Source organism: Phalangium opilio, unplaced genomic scaffold, assembly GCF_054372755.1.
Source record: "Phalangium opilio isolate 3A_F unplaced genomic scaffold, DU_Popi_V2 ptg000528l_1, whole genome shotgun sequence".
NCBI lineage: Eukaryota > Metazoa > Arthropoda > Arachnida > Opiliones > Phalangiidae > Phalangium > Phalangium opilio.
Window position 1 is genome coordinate 1,370,659 of NW_028324242.1, and position 14,489 is coordinate 1,385,147.

General features: G+C 37.4%; 1 protein-coding gene and 1 long non-coding RNA gene across 2 annotated transcripts; one reads left to right on the forward strand and one right to left on the reverse strand.

The window, feature by feature from the left end:
• Positions 1 to 1,056: 1,056 nt before the first annotated feature.
• LOC149588943 (uncharacterized) lies at positions 1,057 to 3,192 on the reverse strand. Its single transcript, XM_089862010.1, has 4 exons — positions 2,839 to 3,192; positions 2,414 to 2,619; positions 2,058 to 2,347; positions 1,057 to 1,993 (listed from the first exon to the last, which is right to left on the reverse strand). The coding sequence occupies exons 1-4, from the start codon at positions 2,925 to 2,927 to the stop codon at positions 1,145 to 1,147; spliced, it is 1,434 nt and encodes a 477-aa protein (XP_089718136.1). The 5' UTR covers positions 2,928 to 3,192; the 3' UTR covers positions 1,057 to 1,144.
• An 8,883-nt stretch (positions 3,193 to 12,075) lies between these two features.
• LOC149588944 (uncharacterized) lies at positions 12,076 to 13,823 on the forward strand. The gene is made up of 2 exons (XR_016379765.1): positions 12,076 to 13,431; positions 13,501 to 13,823. It is a non-coding gene; the product is annotated as an uncharacterized LOC149588944 (long non-coding RNA).
• The last annotated feature ends 666 nt before the right edge of the window (positions 13,824 to 14,489 follow it).

Here is a 14,489-nt window from a genome sequence, read left to right on the forward strand (position 1 = left end):
TATATATGCCTGCGATGAAGATCGGTATATATATTTTATATGTGATCCCCCTCATCTTTTGAAGACAGCTAGAAATGGAGTTAGCAATAGCAACTTTCATACCAAAACAAAACATCTAATCAAGAACGGGCAACCAATTTTGTGGACGCATCTTTTAAATTTATACGATTTAGATTACCAAAGAACTGTTAAACTTGTGCCGAAACTAACAAGGGACCATTTATTTTTGGATTCACACTCCAGAATGAGAGTTGGCCTTGCAGCCCAAGTTTTCAGCGAAGCAGTGGCAAATGCGCTAGAATTTGAGTTTGGAGATGTGTGCCGTGAAACTGTGAAACTAATTAGATTAATGAACAAATTTTTTGACTGTATGAATTCAAGAAATTTCAAAGAAGGAATTTTGAAGCGTAATCCCAACTTGGCCCCCTTTTCTAATGAAAATGATGAAAGATTAAAGGTAGGTTAATGGTTTTTTCACACAAGTTAGATAGACAAAAACAGAATCTTCTCTTATTTAGTGGCTGGAAGGACCCTTCTTACAGTATTTTGAAGAGTGGCAAATGGAAGTTGACAGATTGCCTAAAACCGTTAAAGCAGCTGATAGGAACAAGATGTCTCTAAGTAGAGAAACTGTTCTGGGTTTACAGATGACAGGTAATATAATTATGTTTATGGGTAAAAACTATATTAATAATAACAATAAATCTTCACGTGAAATTTTCAGCCAAATCAATTCCTGCTATAATTCGATTTGTACTAAGAAAAAACGCTAGGTTTGTGCTAACAAACCGTTTAAATCAAGATTGTTTAGAACAAGAATTTGGCAAACAGAGAGGTTCATGTGGAGGCAATAACAATCCTGATATTTTACATTATGCGCAAAACATTGACCGATTCAAAGATTTGGATGAAATTATTAAAGCTCCTCAAACTGGAAACACTTTTATCGAAAATTAATGGAAAGGCTTAATTTTTTTGGCATTTTTTTTTTAAATTTAGTAACTCATTAATGTGTTTTATCACAAGCAGTTGAAAAATAAAATTTTTACAAAATCATTTTTCTTGAAATTTGTTTCAAAATTTATTAACGCATTAATGCGCTATATCACAAGTTGAAAAATAAAAATATCACAAAATTGTTTTTCTAAACTAAAAAAATATCACAACCATTACGGTCCTGGACTATACCCTTTACTTTAAGGGGTAGCGTAAAATCTTTCCTAATCACAGTTAGATTTTTATCTTTGGCGTTTCCTGAAGCTTTCTTGTTTTCCTTGCACTGTTTCAACCCTTTCCGCAAACTTGCCTGCGATCTTAAATTTTCATTCTTCTTCCCAAAATATTTGGCTCGTAAATATAGTTGCAATCCATTGCCCCTCAATTTTAGATAACTTTCAGTCAGTTTCCTTAGAACGAAATCTTCTTTCCCATTAGGAACTTCAGAACACTGTAATAAAGTCTTCCAACTATCCTTCACAGTGTCATTTTTAATAACAGCATCTCTTGCCTCCTCCCTTCGTCTTGGATTATTATCTGCGAGGGTCTTTCCATCGTAAAATTTGTTTATTATTTTGTCAATTGTTTGGAAAAAAATAAACGTGCCCTTTTTGACATAGAGCAGGCCCCCTCTATCATTCAACATAACCCAGCTAGTAATTTCCAAGTTAGGTAACTCCTCGGATAGATACTGTTTAATGTCATTTCCTGCACCTTTAATAGCAAGGCTATCTCTAAGATTAAAATCCCGCGCTATCGCTTTGCTTTTGCAAATAGAATTAACTGTCGAGCCAGCAACAAAGTACAATATCTGAAGCTTTCTGAGAACTTCTTTAGTGTCAAACTTGACAGGAACATTTATGCTTTTAAGACTGTCGGATTCCTTTTGAAATTCCACTTCTACTCTTTCTACATGTATTTCTAACAAATTTAAAAGGTGTCTAAGTAGCTCTGCAGCACAGTATTTTCTTAAGTGATAGTCAACGCAAGCAAAAATCTGCAGTAATTTATAGAAAAAAATATTAATTTTTGAATAAGAACAATTAGCTTAAACACCTCACAGGAGGGGCAAATGAAGATAAATATGACATTGCATCCTCTAGTATCTTCTCATTTGACTGTAGTAGTTGAGCATCTGTCCAAAATCCTTTAGCTTCTCGTAATGTTAAATCACTTAAAGCTTCAAAACCTCTATCCCAAGGAGGGATTTTCTTGTCTCTAACCGCACAACTAAAATCTTCTAGTACTAATCTTAGTTCAATCACCGTTCGTGGTTCATTATATTTTCGTAATAGAGACAACTTCCCCACGCTCGTCACCAAATAGTCTTGGAACTCTTTTTGTGAAATTCCTAGGTATTATAACATTATCAATTATATACCTAAAGTTTGGAACAAAATGTTTAATAAAGCATTACTTGACTTAGGGGTTCCCTTTACTCTTTTCTTGGGAGGAGATTTTTGCACTGCTATGTTTTCCCGAACAAGAACATATGGTTTTTTGAATTTCAAGCTAAGCTCGTTATTAGTCCACAATACTGCAGAATGTTCGTCAGGTTGAGGAAGATTTAAAACTAAATCTATATTTTCATTTATTTCCAGCTCCTCTAGCTTGTTTTCTGGCCTTTAAATATAATTATATGCTTAAATTTCAAGTTTCAATTAAAACAAGATTAAAAACAATCTGAATGTCTGCCTGAGTTGGGGGAGTTCTTGTATAAAATATGAACCAAGGCTTAATGAAATGGAGATAATAACTAACAGATCTAGGCTATTATGTTATTTAAAACTAATGTATTTAGTTTAGCACTTTGTAAAATTGCAAGCCATTAATGTTAATTACCTTTTAGAATATAGGTGATCCTCATGTGGAACGTTTCTTGGTCTTTTCTTATCGCCCTCGAACCTAAGCGACCTAAACACACGCGCCATTTTGATTTTCTTAAATGGCCTTGAAGGACTCCCTCTAGTTTGATCGGTATACGGGGTTGGAAAACGAGGGGGTTTGCTGGTCCTCTAGATTCACCGTCCGTACCCATGGGAAGAAGAATGAAAATTTAAGATCGCAGGCAAGTTTGCGGAAAGGGTTGAAACAGTGCAAGGAAAACAAGAAAGCTTCAGGAAACGCCAAAGATAAAAATCTAACTGTGATTAGGAAAGATTTTACGCTACCCCTTAAAGTAAAGGGTATAGTCCAGGACCGTAATGGTTGTGATATTTTTTTAGTTTAGAAAAACAATTTTGTGATATTTTTATTTTTCAACTTGTGATATAGCGCATTAATGCGTTAATAAATTTTGAAACAAATTTCAAGAAAAATGATTTTGTAAAAATTTTATTTTTCAACTGCTTGTGATAAAACACATTAATGAGTTACTAAATTTAAAAAAAAAATGCCAAAAAAATTAAGCCTTTCCATTAATTTTCGATAAAAGTGTTTCCAGTTTGAGGAGCTTTAATAATTTCATCCAAATCTTTGAATCGGTCAATGTTTTGCGCATAATGTAAAATATCAGGATTGTTATTGCCTCCACATGAACCTCTCTGTTTGCCAAATTCTTGTTCTAAACAATCTTGATTTAAACGGTTTGTTAGCACAAACCTAGCGTTTTTTCTTAGTACAAATCGAATTATAGCAGGAATTGATTTGGCTGAAAATTTCACGTGAAGATTTATTGTTATTATTAATATAGTTTTTACCCATAAACATAATTATATTACCTGTCATCTGTAAACCCAGAACAGTTTCTCTACTTAGAGACATCTTGTTCCTATCAGCTGCTTTAACGGTTTTAGGCAATCTGTCAACTTCCATTTGCCACTCTTCAAAATACTGTAAGAAGGGTCCTTCCAGCCACTAAATAAGAGAAGATTCTGTTTTTGTCTATCTAACTTGTGTGAAAAAACCATTAACCTACCTTTAATCTTTCATCATTTTCATTAGAAAAGGGGGCCAAGTTGGGATTACGCTTCAAAATTCCTTCTTTGAAATTTCTTGAATTCATACAGTCAAAAAATTTGTTCATTAATCTAATTAGTTTCACAGTTTCACGGCACACATCTCCAAACTCAAATTCTAGCGCATTTGCCACTGCTTCGCTGAAAACTTGGGCTGCAAGGCCAACTCTCATTCTGGAGTGTGAATCCAAAAATAAATGGTCCCTTGTTAGTTTCGGCACAAGTTTAACAGTTCTTTGGTAATCTAAATCGTATAAATTTAAAAGATGCGTCCACAAAATTGGTTGCCCGTTCTTGATTAGATGTTTTGTTTTGGTATGAAAGTTGCTATTGCTAACTCCATTTCTAGCTGTCTTCAAAAGATGAGGGGGATCACATATAAAATATATATACCGATCTTCATCGCAGGCATATATATTTTTCCACCGAAAACCATCCTGAACGAAGTTTTGAAACATTTTACGGTTTGTGCTTGCTCCATCACCAATAACGCTTAACACTTTGATGCCATTAAATTCTAATTTTGATATTGCTTCTGAAATGATTCGATGAAGGCTATCCGAGTTCATGTCCTTGCAAGGGAAATATGCAAGCGGATACTTAAAATTACCAGTAATGCTTCTAATCATTACTTGTAAGACGTGCGTTGCTACTTCTGGTAAATCATCACCTTGATTTCTTATTTTTAAAATTTCATTCCCAGTGTCGTCCAAATTACTAAAGCCAACTAGCTCGCCTGTACTAGCTCGATAAATGATGTCGTCCTTGATCTTCATTTCATCTAAAATAACTGAAACGAATTTTTGATGCTCTTCAGGACAAGCTTTGTTAAACATTTCCGTTGCCTGAATTAAACTTTCTTCTCTGAATCCCGAGTTAAGTCCAACATGTGAACTGTGATTGTACAAGGTTCGTTTGGATGGCAATTCAAAAATTCCACTCGTAAGCATAGCATTGTAAGCGGAGGAGGATTTTTTGTGCAGATGAATAGCCCACTTGATGATTTTAGGGTGCCACCTACGCTGCCTTTTTGTTTTTGTTCTCATAATCGCTAATTGCTGTTCCACAAATAATCTCTTAAAGGAATTTTTAGGCAAACTTTTCTTTTGCTCTTCTAACTTATCTGCGATGAATTTGCTGTCTTTGTCGTGGAAATATTGGCCACACAGTTTGCTATCCTTCTTAATCTTACTTTTGATTTTCTTGATTCTTTTCCTATGGTCTATAACTCTTTGAGATTTAGTTTTTAACTTTTTTATTAACTTGTCTCGTGGTAAGTAACAATTTCTTCTTTCGCCATGTTTGGTCGAATTGGATTTCCTCTGACGAATAATGCTATTTATCAAAACTCTGCGGTATTTTGTGCATGGCTCACATAAATCTTTAGTTTCCAAGTTAATTTTGTTTTGTTTCTTATGCTGACTCAAAACTATATTACATGCTATTGAATGAACAGCCTCGTCAAATTTGTTTATGTAGCCCGCAGTTTTTTCCTTAGTAGCAAAGTGCTTCTGAAGTTCCTCTTGAATAATACCAGTACATAGTGGAAATGAATTCACAGCATCGAGGAGTTTAAATAGGGCGTCTACACTAGTAATTTCAGGCAACGATTTTACTAAAGGATGGTTTTCAGGTATAATTTTCCCGTTAATTTTTAGAATGCCACTGGCCTCACAATCTTTTAAAACATACGATTTAGTTATTAGTCCCTTCTCTATGTTTTGAATTGTTAAAGCAATGCCACCATCAACAGTAACCAAGACCCAATTTTTAGGAATACATTTTCCAGCGAGAGTCTGAGAACTGACTTGTTTACTAAATTCCATAACATTGTCATGAAAACTACTTTCAAAATGCACAGAGTTAACCTGAAAAGTAAATAAAGTTTTCCCTGTAAAGACTGTTATCAGTAAAAATCGAAGGATTTACATACATTAGAGCTATTTATAATCATAGTTGAATTTAGAACACTTTCTTGATCAGCATGATTTTCACTGTAATACTTGTCACTAAATGTGCCATTCAAACTGGCAGAGCTGCTAATTTGTCCCTCTTTGGAGATAGAAATATCTTCCTCAGATATGCAGATAACATTGTCATATTCCATAATTTCCTTAGATTTAACTCCGTCCTTAACTTCCAAGCACTCAGATGAAGTACATTCAACACTTTTTGTATTCAATGATTGACAATGTTCTTCATTTAACGATGGCCATGACTGATTCTGCATGCCAATTAAAAATTGTGACTTAATTTCTTTTCACAAATAAAAATGAGAAACTCAAACTTACCATTAACTTCAAGGTTTCCGAAGTTTCTTGAAACTGTACAGGGTTTGGGTTTTCCGGCGTTGGTCCCTTCCCCCCAATAAAATGTTCCTCACATATATAATAAGATTTTTTGGCAATTTTTTCAATGTCTAATTGGTTATCAAAACGCCCGCAGGCCAAAATCCACTGTTTACATTTGTCAAGATCTTTTCTGGGCCGGGGAAAGGGAATAAAGTTGGGATATGTTACCCGAGGCTTAGCGGGATCAGAGTTATTAAGACACAACGAATACATACACCGTTTGTTTTTCGGCATTTTAAGGTTAGTATTTAACGCCAAAAACTATCCAAAGCGTGTTATTAATAAATTAAATATATATTTATATTTAATTGGAAGTTTACTAACGAGACCGCACTATATCAAGTAGGAGCAGCAAAATCGGTCGCCATTTTTGAATTCCTGGATCACGTGATAGAAATAACCTTGAACGACTCCGTTCACGCGCATCGAGCTGATCGAAGAGCGGGGAAGAAAATTTTATACAGTGGAAGGCTAGCCTTTGCTGGTCCTCTAGATTCACCGTCCATGACTTCACCGAGCGGTGAAAATAGCAGCCAAGCTAATTTCACCCTACCGCGGTCCTTACTTAAATTCTTAGTCACGTGGTAGGGTGGATATAGCCTCTACGCTATTTTCACCAAGGGTAGGAATAGGCTTCCGCCTATTTCTACCCGGGGGTGAGAATAGTGACACTCTATTTTAAAAGTCCAAGCAGACGATTCTTTCGCGACGGCGGAGTTAACTGTTGTTTTTACCTCTCCGAGTGACGTATGTCACGGAGAGGTTCTGTAACGATCGTGTGTGTCTGTTTGTGGGTGTGTTTGTTTGTGTGTGTGTCTGTTGTTACACCCACGTGACCGCGTTCGCAGTTTCCAAATCGGAGCAAACGTGTTCGCCATTTCCGAACTGCATTCACAGGTTCGGAAATGGCTCCTCTACTTGAGTTCTCACACCACCATCTTCTGGTCTTTGTCCATTCCACACGGACACCAAACTGTACATACTGGCTTCTAATCATCATCATCTTCTGGTCCTCGTCCATTCCACTTGGACACCAGTCTGTACATACTGGCTTCTAATCACCACCATCTTCTGGTCTTCGTCCATCCCACTTGGACCCCAGTCTGTACATACTGGCTTCTAATCACCACCATCTTCTGGTCTTCGTCCATCCCACTTGGACACCAGTCTGTACATACTGGCTTCTAATCACCACCATCTTCTGGTCTTCGTCCATCCCACTTGGACACCAGTCTGTACATACTGGCTTCTAAACACCACCATCTACTGGTCTTCCGTCTATTCCACATAGACACCAATCTGTCTTATTGGCTTCTAACTCCATAGTCATCGTTTGGTTTAAGACATTCGCGGCGATCAGCTAGGGTTACGAGAAACGTCTAGCCTCCCTAGGGTGGGTTGTCCACCAAAGGTTTTCGCAATTGCGGTTGTTCTTGCTTTTAGCTGTAGTTCGACACCCTTATATACTACCTATTTGAGTAAGGCGAGCAACCGCAGTATGCTTCATTTCAAACGTCAATATTAGTCAAGTCTTTCAAGAATGTTTAATGGTTCTTTTTTAAAACGATGTAACGTTCAATAAGGCGAATAACTAACGAAGAAAATATTAAATATTAATTATATTTATTTTAATATTTAAGATAATCTTGTTTCTCAATTCAAAATTAATACGGAAAGAGCTAAAAAGCAGTCTATGTTTTTGCCTGTGTGTGTCCGTCCGTTGTTACACTAGTGCGCTGCGTTAGAAGTTCGTTTTGTTTTGATGTGTAAAGAAATCCTACAGAACCATAATATTCCCTTTATCCATAATATAAAGTGAATATGTGGAAACACTTTTCGTAATTATGATGCGTTTTGTACTTTTGTAGCTTTAAAGCTCTGTTTCATTTTGATATTCCAAAGATTTCTTTTAATATTGTTATTTGAAATGGCTGTTTATATATTACTTAAGCTATACTACATCTGTATATAGAATATTCCTTGGTTTAGTGATTTCATGAAGAAAGCTAAGATCTAGACTCTGGCGGGTATATCTAGTATTACCCGCAATAGGCTTAATGAAATTAAAAGTAAATAAGTGAGGCCTGAGGTGAAGTAAACTTTGGGTTTTGATTTTCGTGTCTGAAATGAAGAGACATCAACGGTTCAGAGTGAGCCGAAAGTTAAATACACTCTTAATTAATCAGGTTAAGATTTTTTAATTGAAGAAAAGATCATGGTGGCAATTAGGCTAGTAGGGCTAAGCTACATAGTTTTTATTCTCTTTATCGTGCGCACTGAGTAACAGTGCGTCTAGCTACAATTTAGCTTTGGTATTATCAGAAGGGAATAAGAGAGAAGGGAGACATTAGAGCCTGCTTTGGTAACGAGAGTCCGACCAACCTCAAGAAAACCGCGAAAACTTTGCGCAAGTACACAGCTTTTAACCAATTTACTGCAAATATAGTTCTTTAAGTTCTCCGCGGTATCAGGCGGCCTATTTGTCTGCTAGATTTTCATTCTCCAAAGGCTTAGGGCTGTCGATGTTTCGTTCTTGTGTAATTATAACATCAAGTATGTATTTTATTGAAAATAATTTTTATTTTTTAATATTAATTCAGAATAATTAATTTTCATCTATTTATTACTTTCAAATTATCTGATTTTGGTATGTTCTCAATTCCCGTGTATCTAAATTAATTGCACAGCTTGATTTCGTTTATCAACATGAAATTCGGCCATTTTTATCTCCTTCAATGTAAAGTTGTAAACAAAACTACTTTTTATTCGTCAACCGAGACGTCACCTTCTTATGTGACGTCACAGCTAAGACAGAAGTTAGATAGGCAATCAGTGAAGGGTAGTTGATTTGAGGTTAGTAAGACTGTTGTTACGAGTGTAAAGCATTATGGAGATATAAAGTGTGTCCCTTCTCTCTTATTCTCTTCTGGTATTATTTAACGCCTTAACACTCATGTTGGCAAACTAAGAATATTGTCGAGGTGAGACGAGACGATAGTGTTTACACTGCAAACCAGTTGTGAATGTAGCTATCAGAATATAGGTTAAACAGCTGAAGCGTAGACTTCATTTCCTGTTCTTTTTGCCATTGACTGATTTCCATGTGTCCAAAATTTATCCTTATTGGATGTAAAATGTCGTCTGCTTTACTGTATATTTGCTATGCTTGGAATACTGCTTCAATATTTCGTAAATAATTCCATATCTAGGTAAATAACTTTGTAGTAGTAGACCTCTTGACTCGGAGAGGTAATATTTTGGTTTTCCCAACTTGTTATGTAAATGAGATGAGTTCCTTAAAAGAACGCAAACAAAATGAAAAGGCTTTAAAGGCCGATAAACCAAAGAGGGTAGAAAGAGGGGGAGTAGAAGGCTTGGCTGGAGTGTTCTAGCTTTGAAAGTTTACCTCTAAGCTTCCGGTGTGCGCGCGCATCTTTCTCTGCCTTCTTATTGGTTGAAATAGGGTGAACCGGATATTAGGAGGAAATTATAACAAATAAATAAAAAAGAAAAGCGAGAACACCCAAAATGCCTTGCCAAAGCCGCTAGCTTCTACTCCCCCTCTTTCTACCCTCTTTGGATAAACGATTGAAAGAACTTGAAAAGAAGGAAAACCTTATAGAGGTTATTAGGAGAAAAGAAGTTATATGGAATAAATTTGATAAAAAACACAGAGACCGAGATGAGTTAGAAAATGCCTGGGATGAAGTGGAAATTGAAACCAAAATGATAAGTAAGTAGATTATTATGATAAATAAAAATCTTAAACGACTTTCATTTTACATTTTTTCCACAGAAAAAGATGCCAAAGCTTCCTGGAAGTATCTTAAAGACCAGTTTCGGGAACATTTTCATTTAATTTCAAAAACAAAATCGGGGCAGGAATATATAGAAGAAGAAGATGTATCGATGATCACATGGCCATTGCCAAAAGTAGATAGGGGGGAAAGTAAAGCACTTGGAAGATCCCCCGCGCCATGAAAACCTAGAAACCCCCTTTCCTCTCTCTCACAGTTCCTACCCCCTCGCGTAGGAGAGGCATTGCACATTGCCAGTGCCTATTTGCAACTGAAAAATAGTTCTGTAAACAGTTTTAAAAGGACTCCTACTAGCTAAGGCTTAACAAGATTGCATACGGATATACGGTAAAGCAACATCTGTGAGTGGAAACGTTAAAATTAATAAATGACGATCTTTTTACCACGGACGATACTGGAAGTAGAATTAGAATATTTAACTGTATGAAAGGTAATGGATCCATGAATGAACTGTTATATGATATGATTTGTGATCTTCTTAAGTCAAAACATGAAGAAGATAGTGGTGGTTATTCTGCATTTCTTTTTGTCTGGACTATTAAAGGATAAAAATCAGCGCCCCGAATTTTTAAACGATGTAACACTTGGTCGATTTGAATTTTCCTTTAGAGTAGACAATTTCACCTGCTACTGTCCCGGGGCGCTGCCGTCGCTATGAACTACCTCTCAAAAAAATCGATAAACGGTTGGGGTGTTTTCTCAAACGTCATTGGCTAACTCGCATAGGGGGTAAGGGAGAGGAGAGAGAGCTTCTAAACTTAGAGGAAACCCACAGTCAAAGGTGGGGGACCATCCTCGAGCTTTACTTTTTGCCATTGCCCATTTTTTAAAAGTTTATTGTTCTTAAAAGATGTGGTCACGAGGAGACAGTATGCTTATTGTTTAACCTTCAAAGATTTGTTCTATTAAACAGTTATATCATACAATTTCAGTACAACATCAAACATGTCCGGAAAATTCAACGGAAATGAGGAAATAATTTCGCGAGATGTGAGTCAAGCATCGAGGGGCAAATCACTCAAAACTCTGTCTCTTCACCGATTAATAGAGTAGTGGCACTCCATGTTAACTACCCATAGAGCTTAATACAGTCAAAGGCAAGTAGGTGCCATTACTCTATTGTACACGTAATGTTTTTAGCACAGGCATGGGTAGGGCTTTTTAAGATTTCGTATAATCCCTTTTGTTCAGTTAAAACCAGAGTGTACACAGATTACGCTGAGTGATTTGCTACTTGTCAAGACTTTAGCACATATACTTTTTTATTTAATGCATTAATGGAATCGCACTGTTAATTAGGATGAATCGTCGGAAATAGAAGAAAGGCTGCCACTAACAAGACCGGATATTGTGAGTGAAGACTGTTGTGAGACGAGATCATCAACATCATCATCGAAATTGCCATCCTCATCCTTCACAGAGCCTCCTGATATTGCAAATGAAGGCTGTGGTGAGACGAGATCATCATCATCGTCATCGAAGTTGCCATCCTCATCGCTCACAGAGCCATCAAAAGTTAGGAAGCGACAACGGACCATAGAGGATGAGGAAATCCAAAAAATTGATTGGTATCAATATGATTTTGTAATTTATCCATTACATATAGTTATGACTGTATTTTTAAACTATTCAAACATATGTTAGCAGTGGCGGCTCAAGTCAAGTGGAGGCCCCAAGCGGTAACCACTTTGGGGCCCCTAAACTCAAGATATTAAAATTAAATAGTAGTTGTAAGAAGAAATTTATATAAGAAGGCCTAAAATAGCGTCCGGTGCGCGCGTGAGAGTCGACAATCCTCCCTTAATGTGTGGGAGGGTTGTTGAAAATGAGCCGGGACTTAATATTTTATCTTATATCGTTTTTCTTTGGGGTCGCCTGAGAGCGCTCCGAGATCGCTCCAAATTTACGTGTTACGTCATCGCTCTAGCTCGAAGGACCGAATGTAGTTGCTCCGAATGAAAGACAAAAGTTTTTTCAGAGCGGTTTTTTGACGTCTTCAGGCGCTCCGTCTCTAGAGTTGGAGCTTGAAGGAGAGAGGAATGGAGTGGAAACCCCCATACCTATAGCGTTTCCTGTGTACCCCCACCTACGGCAACATAGTCCTACCAGCATCCTCAGCGGTTAGGTAGGGTCGCACTGGACGAAATTGTAAAGGGCGCTCCCTCTATCCTTAAAATAGAAGCTAGTTCTCATACAAATAAAATGGCGCTACGCGGCAGCACTTAGCAATCGCCTACCGAAGGGTAGGGTCGTGCGCGAGGTACATTGGGAGAGATACGGTGCCGCAGGTCGCCCATCATCATTTCCAATCCATCTCAACTCCATTATCCCTTGTCTCGGAGCAGCTCGTTTTTATCGCAAAGAAAAACGCTATATGTTTTCCACCATCTATTTCTTTTACCTTTTCGTTAAGCCTTGTTTTGATTTTTGGAACTCCCGAAATCATTCGTATAGTACACTTGATTCAATTTTGAAACAATTACAGAACGAACGATTTTCACGTAGAGACACATATTCAAAATCCATCAAGTCATGTATGTTCAAAACCTTAAACTAACTTGTTCATGGCAATTAAAAGCAACCGTCGTGCAGTTTCAGAAATGCATTTCCTTTTTCCTTTGCTCGAGGTTTGCTTTTTCTCTAGGTGGAATACGTCATTCGCGTCCGTATGACCTATCCCCATGGGATCTCCAATGGGAAAGCGCAGAGCAATGACGGGCATGAAAGGGGTGGGGCTTACTTGTCCACTGACACCGGCGTAAGAGTAGAAGCGTAAAATCTCGCAACGTAGGTCTTCTATATCTATATAAATCAAAGTCCTGACTGACTGACTGACAGACAGACTGACTGACTGATAATCAACGCTCTGCCCCAACCACTTGCCCTAGAAGGCTTAAAATTTGCAGGAACGTTACTCATAAGTAGTAGGCGCGTACTAAGAAAGATTTTTCCAATCCGCCCCCATCTCTATGCAACAAAGTCCGCGCGTTTCAACCGAATTTGCAAATATTTAGTACACTGGTTTACTTTAAAATATAGACGGGCTGAATGGTCTTTTGGGTTCGATTTGTTGCCATCTTTTTAAATGGCGGCCAAAAACTTAAAAACCCTTCTTTATGTAATAGTGTCCGCGTGGAAAGTAATAAAAAATGTCCCGACGGGCTGACGGGCAACGCCGAGTGCCTTCGCTCCTAGGGTGCTACAAAAGTATTAGTCATCAGTAAAATCTACCCATTCTTTATATCATTTTGATGGAAGTTCTTATTGCACGCGAGCGACGCCGCGGGTATATATATAAATCCCTTCTTGGTAATACTGAAAGGGAAAATATTCTTCATTTATTTCCTTTTAAATCTATTAGTCTCTTCCATTTTTTAGTTTGAAAAAAAAAAATTGTTAACGGAAGAAAATTAATTCTGCTCAATTCGGGGCCCCATGGCATCCCGGGGCCCCAAGCGGCCGCTTAGTCCGCTTACCGTTAAACCCGCCACTGTATGTTAGAATTTTAGCCAAAGTCGCTGCTCCAAAATCAAAAGACGAAGCCCAGTTGTTTGCCGATTTCATTGCTAGTCAGCTGAGAAAAGTTGATAAAAAATACCCAAGACAGTGTCAAAATCAAATATACAATTGCATTAATGAATTTATTGACTTGTCAGAACAAATTGAAGATAATGATTAATAAACTATTTTAACGTTTACAATTGTTTATTTATTTTTTAACGCCTGGCAAATCCCATTGCCAAGGAACAGCTCCTTCATTCCAGAAATACTCTGCGTAACTATCACGGCATTGCCTTGCATTTAAAGAAAAGTTTCGCGCTTGTGAACCTCTTAAGTTGCGTAAACCAGTTTGAGGCTCATCTTGCCAGGTTCCAGCATGCAATATTCCTAAGCTATCTGTAAAATCAGCATAGCCTGGTGGACAATAAACTCTTTTTGACGGTTGCTTGTTTTTTTCTGATGACATTAAGTAATTATGCAAGACAACAGTTGCCTTAACAACCCGATCAACGTTCAGTGGCATAAGATTTATCGTTCGATGGAATATTCGCCACCTGGCTCCTAGAATCCCAAAGGCATTCTCGCTGCAACGTCTTCATGAATTGTTAATTCGCATTATTGTGGGTTTTGCATACACGCAATTTAATTCAACTTAATTTCTATACCTTGCCCTACTGAGACGGTAATTAAAAACCCTCATTTTTGATGTTAACCCCTTCCCAGGAAATGGTCTTAGAAAATTAGTTGTCAGAGCAAATGCTTCATCTCCAAGAAGCACGTGGGGTGCAATAACATCACTTCTCGGTAGCTTGGTTGGCTCGGGAAATCCTATTTGTCCACTGTTTAATGCTTTACCAATGTCCGAT